Source organism: Callorhinus ursinus, unplaced genomic scaffold (assembly GCF_003265705.2).
Source record: "Callorhinus ursinus isolate GAN/ISIS: 27379988/994484 unplaced genomic scaffold, GSC_fseal_2.0 scaffold471, whole genome shotgun sequence".
Lineage (NCBI taxonomy): Eukaryota > Metazoa > Chordata > Mammalia > Carnivora > Otariidae > Callorhinus > Callorhinus ursinus.
This window is the reverse complement of record NW_027397526.1, coordinates 12,358-23,344: the sequence shown is the minus strand read 5'-3', so window position 1 is coordinate 23,344 and position 10,987 is coordinate 12,358. Positions and strand designations below refer to the sequence as shown.

At 39.2% G+C, this 10,987-nt stretch overlaps 1 protein-coding gene across 1 annotated transcript; it reads right to left on the bottom strand.

Moving 5' to 3' along the window:
- Positions 1-543: 543 nt before the first annotated feature.
- On the bottom strand, positions 544-1,506 carry LOC112808394 (olfactory receptor 1D2-like). The gene has a single exon (XM_025851501.2). It carries the CDS (start codon positions 1,504-1,506, stop codon positions 544-546), a length of 963 nt encoding a protein of 320 aa, XP_025707286.1.
- Between the last annotated feature and the right edge of the window lie 9,481 nt (positions 1,507-10,987).

Genomic DNA, 10,987 nt, shown 5'->3' with positions numbered 1-10,987 from the left:
TGGCCTCACCCAGGACATATGCAGTGGATTGGTGCAAATTGTCTTCTATAAATGGCTTGCAGGCAGAAGGCTCGTTAGAGAAATTCAGAGTTCAGAGACTATAAGTGATACATGTCTTTCTCTGATTGACTTATTTCACTCAGCATAACACCCTCCAGTTCCATCCACGTCGTTGCAAATGGCAAGATCTCATTCCTTTTGATGGCTGCAAGTGATGTGTGCTGGAGAACATAACAGACCCCATTAGGCCATAACTGGGAATGTCTGGATAAGGCTGGGACTGTGGCCCTGTGTCAGGCAAGTTGAAGGATTTGATTTTGCAAACTTTTAGTATTAGTGTTAGTGACATTATTTAATGCCAAGGCTCCTGTTGTTTGGTGGACATTGGGTTATGCATACATTTCTTTTCTTCATCACAGATATATGAGCTCATTCTGAGTTGGTGTTATGTACTAAACTCTCTTGTATCTCCCATAGGATAATGCCTTGCACATGGTGAAGGAAATTCCCAGTCTCTACTTTAATGCCCTTTCCAAACATACATCATGTCAACCTCTGGAAGGCTTTTCCTAGGAGCAGTCTTCCCAGAGCTCCATGCATGTCCTTATTCCTCAGGCTGTAGATGAAGGGGTTCATCATGGGGGTCACCACAGCATACATCACTGTGGCTACTGAGTCCTTCGTGGAGTACGTTTGGAGGGGCTGCAGATATACCATACAAAGTGTCCCATAGAAGAGGGAGACCACAGCCAAATGGGAGGCACATGTAGAGAAGGCTTTATACTTGCTAGAGGCTGAGGGTATTCGGAGGATGGCTCTGACGATGCAGACATAGGACATGATCATGAACCCTAGTGGGGCGAGGAAGATGAAGGACCCTGTAGCAATCAGCACTGTGTGATTGACTTGGATGTTGGAACATGAGAGCCTCAGCAGGACATACATCTCACAGAAGATGTAGTGGATCTTCTGGGAACCACAGAATGTCACCCTGGTCATGAGGAGGGTATGGGTGAGGCCATACAGGACAGAAAGTGCCCAACACAAGGTGAGGAGCAAAACACAGAGCCCAGGGCTCATGGCCGTGGTGTAGTGGAGGGGGCGGCAGATGGCCACATAGCGATCATATGCCATTGTGGCCAGGATGAGGTTGTCCAGGGCCACCAAGGAGACCAGGAAGTAGAGCTGTGTTAGACACCCCACATAGGAGATGGCTTTGTTCTGAGACTGGAGGCTCACCAGCATCTTGGGGATTGTATTGGTGACAAAGAAGAGGTCTGTGAAGGAGAGGTTGGCCAGGAAGAAGTACATGGGAGTGTGCAGGTGGGGATCAAAGCTGATGGCCAGGATGATGAGCACATTTCCCACGACTGTGACCAGGTACATGGACAGGAACATCCAGAACAGAACCCGCTGCTGCTCAGGACTCTCTGAGAGCCCCAGGAGCAGGAACTCAGAGACTCCACTATCATTGCTTCCATCCATTTCCCCAACTGTCTGCAACATAGGACCAAGAAGTGTTTATTAAATGCCCTCAATTGAATAAGGACATTCAAATAAGCAAAATCAACTATTTTCTTAGCATTAAAAATATCTTAGGCTAAATTTTATAATTTTTTTAGATATAAGACAATGTAATAACATATAAAAGCATAACATGGAAAATTTTTATGCAACTCAGTCATTCCAGTAACTTCTAATCTGGCATACTCAATATTACAGGAATAATGTCTATGTCTTATTTAAAATGATATCATCTTAAATTTTCTTGAAATGCTTAAAGATTAGTATGGTATATTATGATATTGTATAGATCTAAGTGATATTTAAAACAAGGGTATGCTGTGTAAGAAATTGATTTGATACAATTGGACAAAGGGGAAAGTAGAAATATTGGAAAGGAAATGGAAAAATTATCATTATTTGCTGAGAGGATGATCTATTTGGACAACCTAAAACAACTGACTGAAATGACATGAGAAATAAAAAAGGATTTGAAAACACTTCAAATCTGAGCTCTGACACTTTCTATCTGTTAACCCCCCAGCCAGTTACCTGAGCTTTTTAAGACTCCATTTCTTTATGTGAAAAATGGGTCAGGGTGAGGATAAAATGAAGTAATAAAGAGCAGGCCTGCAGTAAGTACTCAAGAAATATTTATTGTTATTATTGTTGTTACTATATGTAAGCAATAATAAAGAATATTAAGTTTAAAATATAATGTGAAAGGGCTTGCTCAGTCAGAAGCGCATGTGATTTGATCTCGGGGTCATGAATTTGAGCCCCACGTTGGGTGTAGAGATTACTTAAATTAAAAAAAAATTATACATATTATACATATATATAATACATATATATTATATATAATGTGAAACAATGTCATCCACACCATCAACAAACAAATCTATGCATTAAAATGTTAATATTCAGGCAGGATCTTCAAATTTCTTCAGAGAAGCATACAGTGGAAACTTAGTAAGTGGAAAAACATGCCAAGATTCCAAAGGTGTATATTCTACTGAATTAATCTAAAATTTAAACTATTTGAAGTAAAACTTTGAACAGGGTTTTTAAGAAAACATTGGTTTAACTTCAAAATAATTGTGAAAATAAGCTAGAAAAATGTTGAAAAAAGAGAACAGGGGACACTTCCTCTGCCAGATATAAAGGGCTGTAAAACTGTGTGGTACCGGTGCTAGAATGAACAGATCAAACAGAAAGAAACTTCAGATATAGAACAAAGAACATGTAGGATTCAGTTTATTATTACTGCAGCACTTTTATTGTGAGAAAACTGTTGTATTATTCAATAAATGGCATTGAGACAATTGTCTCATTATTTTGGGGGGAATATGATATCCATATTTTTTTTCTTACCAAACACATCTCAAACTTTCCAAAGATTAAAATAACGTGTCTTTTTTCCTTTCAAAAACCTAAAATAAAAGAAATAAAAATCTTAAAAATAAAAGAACAAAAAGAGGACATATAAATAAGTTATATTGAATTCCACTGTGTGGAGATAAATAACAATGGTGCACATTTTGATGTTTGTATTATTTGAGATGTGAAGGATAAAAAAGACCAGGCTACGAAATCTGGATCAGAGAACATTACAGAAAATTACATGTGCAAAGGACCTGAGCTGGACCTTCGTTGTATGTAAAGAGTTATATATGCATCAGTATGGTCGGAGTGAGGAAGAGAATGGTGAGATGAAGGTAAGCAGGGGTCAGGTCATGCAGAGCCTAGTTAGGATTTTAAATTTTTATTCTAAGTAGAGTAAAAAGCCTTAAAAATTTTAAGCAGAAGAGGATATATTTATTTAACAACTATTCTTCTATTTGTATTTTACCAATAGTGTTTCAATAATTAGCTATGGATTTTCATTTTTAATCAAATGCTTTTTCAGTGCCTGTTGCACTGATAGCTTTGGTAATATTGAAGTGCACTTGCATTTAAGTTTATTTAAATTTAAATTGAAAGAAAGCAAACATCATCACAAATTCTGCCTTGCAAGCAACTGTAATGTTTTGGTGAACATACTTTCAGCATTTTTGTTACATTACCTTAGGCACTCAACAATGTAATGGGTAACTTTCTTCAAGACAATATTGTCATTGATTATATACTTTTCTTCTCAAATAACTTTACATTGCTGTCTGCATGATTTTTTCTTTAATCTTAAAATTGAAATTTACTAAGTTTTGTTCAGTAATTACACTGAATTCCACTGTGTGGAGATAGATAACTGTTCATATTTTGATATTTTTATTATTTGAGATGTAAAGGATGTTTCTCCTTCACTTATTTATCTGACTTACAATGTCCTTTCCAATCTTAAAATTATGTCTCCCTTCCTTTTATGAGAATCTTTTTTCATTCTTTCCTTATTGTTTTGGTTACATTTCTGGGAATTTATACTGTAACTATACATTAACTATAAATTAACATTTCCTTTTGGTAACACTACTCCATTTTCTCTAAAAAACTAATAGTAAGGTGGAGCAACATGGTGGAGGAGTAGGAGACCTGGATTTCGTCTGGTCTCAGGAATTCAGCTGAATGGGGATCAAACCATTCGGAACACCTACGAACTCAAGGGGAGATCGAAGAAGAGAGCAGCAACAATTCTCTGAACAGAGAAGCAACCACTTACTGGAAGGTAGGACGTGCAGAGAAGTGAATCCCAAGCGATATTTGGGAGGATAGACGGCGGGGGAGGGAGCCTCCGTTGGCCGCTTCTGGCAAGTGATAGAACGGCGGAGCACAAAATCGGAACTTTTAGAAGTCAGCTCCACTGAGGGACATTGCTCCAGTGGCTAAGCGGGAAGTGGAACCCTCATGGGACAGTGTGGTCTCAGGACCCTCGGGTGTCACAGAAAGACTGGGGGTGACTGAGTGCGGCAGAGCTCCCAGGTATCGGAACAGGGAAGCCAGCTGCAGAGAGGACCCGAGGCGCGGGCTCTCAGCTCGGAGTTGCCATAAACCGTGATCCGCGGCACATTCGGGCCACTACTCATCCAGCAGGGACCCAACAAGCGGCAGACCTGGGAGACTCCCCTTCCTCCCCCGGGAGAAGCAGCGCAGGAGCGCACCGCAGGGATCTGCTGGGTTTGGAGACTCCACACGGGGTCGGGTGCCAGAGATAGAAACACTTGGTGACAGGCAGGGTGAGCACGGAGTGCGACAGAGAAGGGGGAGACGGGAATGATTGCTTTTCTCTAGGGGCGCACTGAGGAGCAGGGAACTGAGTTTTTCACTCCTTCGGGCAGAGATTGGGAGGCCACCATTTTCACTCTCATCCTTCAAAGCTGTACCGAGAGCTTGCCGGGAACAAAAACTTCCGAGAGCAGATTGCTTAGCCAGACTGACAAGGGTGAGGCAATTCCGCCTCCAGCAAAGACATTTGGGAACCATGGCAACAGGACCCTCCCCCAAAAGATTAGCACGAACAGCCAGCCAAGACCAAGGAGAACGGGAGAACTCCAGCGCTAGGGGAATACTGCACATAGAATTCATGGCTTTTTTACCATGTTTCGTTAGTTTTTCAAAGTTACTTTTTTTAACTGTGGTTTTTTTTTTAATTTTTCTTATTCCCTTTTTCAACCAAAATCTTATCAATCCCTTTATTAAAAAACCATTTTTATCTTTCATTTTTAGAGTCATATTCTATCCTTTTATACTAGTTACCCTTATTTTTGGCATATATATATATGTTTTATTCTCTCTTTAAAAACTTGAGATACAGTTTCTTCTACCAGATCAAAATATACCCTAAATCTCTACTGTATGGCTTTGTTCTAGTCTCCTGCTTGATCACATTCTCCACCTTTTTTAAAAAAAAAATCTTCTTCTTTCTTTTTTCAAACAACTTCTTATCTTATCAATACCTTTTATAAAATCCTTTATAATTTTCAAGTTCACATTCATCTTTCATCCCTTCATGGTATCAACCCTTATTTTGTACATATATAAATCTTTCATTCCTTACAATTTTGGGAGGCACTTACTTCTAACAGACCAAAATACACCCTAAATCTAGTGTGTGGCACTGATCTATGCACTAGCCTGATCATATTTGATCATATTCTGTTTTATTTTGTTTTGTCCTGTTTTGGTTTGTTTTTATCTTTTTTTTCTTTTTTTTTCCTCTTTCTTTCCCTTTCTTTTCCCCTGGTTTCAGGTCTTTTCTGATTTGTTTAGAGTATATTTGCTGAAGACGTTGTTAACCTGTTAGCATTTTTTTCTCTCATTCATCTATTCTCCTCTGAACAAATTGACAAGAAGAAAAAATTCACCTCAGCAAGAAGAACAAGAGGTATTACCATCTGCCAGGGACCTACTCAATACGGACATTAGTACGATGTCAGACCTAGAGTTCAGAATCATGATTTTTAAAATACTAGCTGGGCTTGAAAAAAACATGAAAGTTATTAAGGACACACTTTCTGGAGAAATAAAGAACTAAAATATAACCAGATCGAAATCAAAAAGGCTACTAATGAGGTGCAATCAAAAATGGGGACACTAACTGCTAGGATAAATGAGGGAGAAGAAAGAATCAGCGATATAGAAGACCAAATGATGGAAACTGAAGAAGCTGAGAAAAAGAAAGATAAACAACTACAGGATCACGAGGGCAGAATTAGAGAGATAAGCGATACGATAAGACAAAACAGCTTTAGAATAATTGGGATCCCAGAAGAAGAAGAAAGAGAGAGGGGGGCAGAAAGTATATTGGAGCAAATTAAAGCAGAGAACTTCCTTCATATGGGGAAGGAAACAAGCATCAAAATCCAGGAGGCACAGAAACCACTCTCAAAATCAGTAAATATAAGTCAACACCCTGGCATCTAATAGTAAAACTGACGAGTCTCAGAGACAAAGAGAAAATCCTGAAAGCAGCTCGGGAGAAGAGATATGTAACCTACAATGGTAGAAACATTAGATTGGCAACAGACCTATCCACAGACACCTGGCAGGCCAGAAAGGACTGGCATGATATTTTCAGAGTACTAAACGAGAAAAATATGCAGACAAGAATATTATATCCAGCTGGGCTATCATTGAAAATTGAAGGAGAAATAAAAAGCTTCCAGGACAAACAAAAACTAAAGGAATTTGCAAGCACGAAACCAGCCCTCCAAGAAATATTGAAAGGGGTCCTCTAAGCAAAGAGAGAGCCTAAAAGCAGCATAGATCAGAAAGGAACACAGACAATATACAGTCACAGTCACCTTACAGGCAATACAATGGCACTAAATTCATACCTTTCAATAGTTACTCTGAATGTAAATGGGCTCAATGCCCCAATCAAAAGACACAGGCTATCAGATTGGATTAAAAAACAAGACCCATCGAAATGCTATCTGCAAGAGACTCATTTTAGACCCAAAGAAACCGCAAGATTGAAAGTGAGGGGGTGGAAAACCATTTACCATGCTAATGGACACCAAAAGAAAGCTGGGATGGCAATCCTTATGTCAGACAAATTAGATTTTAAACCAAAGAGTGTAATAAGAGATGAGGAAGGACACTATATCCTACTTAAAGGATCTATCCAACAAGATGATCTAACAACTGTAAATATCTATGCCCCTCATATAGGAGCAGCCAATTATATAAGGCAATTAATAAAAAAAGCAAAGAAACACATTGACATCAATACAATAATAGTGGGGGACTTTAACACCCCCCTGACTGAAATGGACAGATCATCTAAGCAAAAGATCAACAAGGATATAAAGACTTTAAATGACTCACTGGACCAAATGGACTTCACAGACATATTCAGAACATTCCATCCCAAAGCAACGGAATACACATTCTTCTCCAGTGCCCATGGAACATTCTCCAGAATTGATCACATCCTAGGTCACAAATCAGGTCTCAACTGGTACCATAAGTTTGGGATTATTTCCTGCATATTTTCAGACCACAATGCTTTGAAACTAGAACTCAATCACAAGAGGAAAGTCGGAAAGAACTCAAATACATGGAGGCAAAAGAGCATCCTACTAAAGAATGAATGAGTCAACCAAGAAATTAAAGAAGAATTAAAAAAATTCATGGAAACCAATGAAAATGAAAACACAACTGTTCAAAATCATTGAGATGCAGCAAAGGCAGTCCTGAGAGGAAAGTATATCGCAATATAAGCCTTTCTCAAGAAACAAGAAAGGTCTCAAATACACAACCTAAACCTACACCAAAAGGAGCTAGAGAAAAAACAGCAAATATAGCCTAAACCCAGTAGGAGAAGAGAAATAATAAAAATCAGAGCAGAAAACAATGAAATAGAAACCAAAAGAACAATAGAACAGATCAATGAAACTAGGAGCTGGTTCTTTGAAAGAATTAACAAGATTGATAAACCCCTGGCCAGACTGATCAAAAAGAAAAGAGAAATGACCCAAATCAACAAAATCATGAATGAAAGAGGAGAGATCACAACCAACACCAAAGAAATACAAACAATTATAAGAACATATTATGAGCAACTCTATGCCAGCAAATTAGATAACCTGGAAGAAATGGATGCATTCCTAGAGATGTGCCGACTACCAAAATTGAACCAGGAAGAAATAGAAAACCTGAACAGACCTATAACCACTAAGGAAATTGAAGCAGTCATCAAAATCTCCCAACAAACAAAAGCCCAGAGCCAGATGGCTTCCCAGAGGAATTCTGCCAAACATTTCCAAAAGAATTAATACCTATTTTCCTAAACTGTTCCAAAAAATAGAAATAGAAGGAAAACTTCCAACTCATTTTATGAGGTCACCATTAACTTGATCCCAAAACCAGACAAAGACCCCCTCAAAAAGGAGAATTACAAACTAATATCCCTGATGAACATGGATGCAAAAATTCTCACCAAAATACTAGCCAATAGGATCCAACAGTACATTAAAAGGATTATTCACCACGACCAAGTGGGATTGATCCCTGGGCTGCAAGGCTGGTTCAACATCCGCAAATCAATCAACGTGATACAATACATTAACAAAAGAAAGAACAAGAATCATAGGATCCTCTCAATAGATGCAGAAAAAGCATTTGTCAAAGTAGAGCATTCTTTCTTGATCAAAACTCTTCAGAGTATAGGGATAGAGGGTACATACCTCAATATCATAAAAACCATCTATGAAAAACCCTCACCAAATATCATTCTCAATGGGGAAAAGCTGAGAGCTTTTCCCCTAAGGTCAGGAACGCGGCAGGGATGTCCACTATTACCACTGCTCTTCAACATAGTATTAGAAGTCCTAGCCACAGCACTCAGACAACAAAAAGAAATCAAAGGCATCCAAATCGGCAAAGAGGAAGTCAAACTCTCACTCTTTGCAGAGGATAGGATACGTTATGTAGAAACACAAAAGACTCCACCCCAAAATTGCTAGAACTCATACAGGAATTCAGTCAAGTGGCAGGATATAAAATCAATGCACAGAAATCAGGGGCATTCCTGCACACCAACAACAAGACAGAAGAGAGACAAATCAAGGAGTCGATCCCATTCACAATTGCACCCAAAACCATAAGATACCTAGGAATAAATCTAACCAAAGAGGCAAAGGACCTGTACCCAAAAAACTATAAAATACTCATGAAAGAAATTGAGGAAGACACAAAGAAATGGAAAATGTTCCATCCTCATGGATTGGAAGAACAAACATTGTGAAGATGTCAATGCTACCTAGAGCACTCTACACATTCAATGCAATTCCCATCAAAACACCATCCACTTTTTTCAAAGAAATGGAACAAATAATCCTAAAATTTGTATGAAACTAGAAGAGACCCTGAATACCCAGAGGAATGTTGAAAAAGAAAAGCAAACCTGGAGGCATCACAATTCCGGACTTCCAGCTCAATTACAAAGCTGTCATCATCAAGACGTATGGTCCTGGCACAAAAACAGACACATAGATCAATGGAACAGAATAGCGAGCCCAGAAATGGACCCTCAACTCTATGGTCAACTCATCTTTGACAAAGCAGGAAAGAATGTCCAATGGAAAAAAGACAGTCTTTTCAATAAATGGGGTTGGGAAAATTGGACAGCCACATGCAGAAGAATGAAACCGGACCATTTCCTTACACCACACACAAAAATAGACTCCAAATGGTTGAAAGACCTAAACGTGAGACAGGAATCCATCAAAATCCTAAACGAGAACACAGGTAGCAACCTCTTCGACCTCAGCCGCAGCAAATTCTTCCTAGAAACATCGCCAAAGGCAAGGGAAGCCAGGGCAAAAATGAACTATTGGGATTTCATCAAGATAAAAAGCTTTTGCACAGCAAAAGAAACAGTCCACAAAACCAAAAGACAACCGACAGAATGGGAGAAAATATTCGCAAATGACATATCAGATAAAGGGCTAGTATCCAAAATCTATAAAGAACGTATCAAACTCAACACCCAAAGAACAAATAATCCAATCATAAATGGGCAGAAGACATGAACAGACATTTTTCCAAAGAAGACATCCAAATGGCCAACAGACACATGAAAAAGTGCTCAACATCGCTCGGCATCAGGGAAATCCAAATCGAAACCTCAATGAGATACCACCTCACACCCGTCAGAATGGCTAAAATTAACAAGTCAGGGAACGACAGATGTTGGCGGGGATGCGGAGAAAGGGGAACCCTCCTACACTGTTGGTGGGAATGCAAGCTGGTGCAACCACTCTGGAAAACAATATGGAGTTTCCTCAAAAAGTTGAAAATGGAGCTACCATATGATCTAGCAATTGCACTACTGGGTATTTACCACAAAGATACAAATGTAGGGATCCGAAGGGGTACATGCACCCCGATATTTATACCAGCAATGTCCACAATAGCCAAACCATGGAAAGAGCCAAGATGTCCATCAACAGATGAATGGATAAAGAAGAAGTGGTATATATACACAATGGAATATTATGCAGCCATCAAAAAGAATGAGATCTTGCCATTTGCAACGACGTGGTTGGAACTGGAGGGTGTTATGCTGAGTGAAATAAGTCAATTAGAGAAAGACATGTATCATATGACCTCACTGATATGAGGAATTCTTAATCTCAGGAAACAAACTGAGAGTTGCTGGAGTGGTGGAGGTATGGGATGGGTGGGGTGGCTAGGTGATAGACATTAGGCAGGGTATGTGCTTTGGTGAACGCTGTGAATTGTGCAAGACTGTTGAATCACAGATCTGTACCTCTGAAACTAATAATGCAATATATGTTAAGAAAAAGAAAAGAAGAAGATAGCAGGAGGGAAGAATGAAGGGGGGGAATTGGAGGGGGACATGAACCATGAGGGACAATGGACTCTGAAAAACAAACTGAGGTTTCTAGAGGGGAGGCGGTGGGCTGATGGGTTAGTCTGGTGATGGGTATTAATGAGGGCACGTTCTGCGTGGAGCACTGGGTGTTATGCACAAACAATGAATCATGGAACACTACATCAAAAACTATTGATGTAATGTATG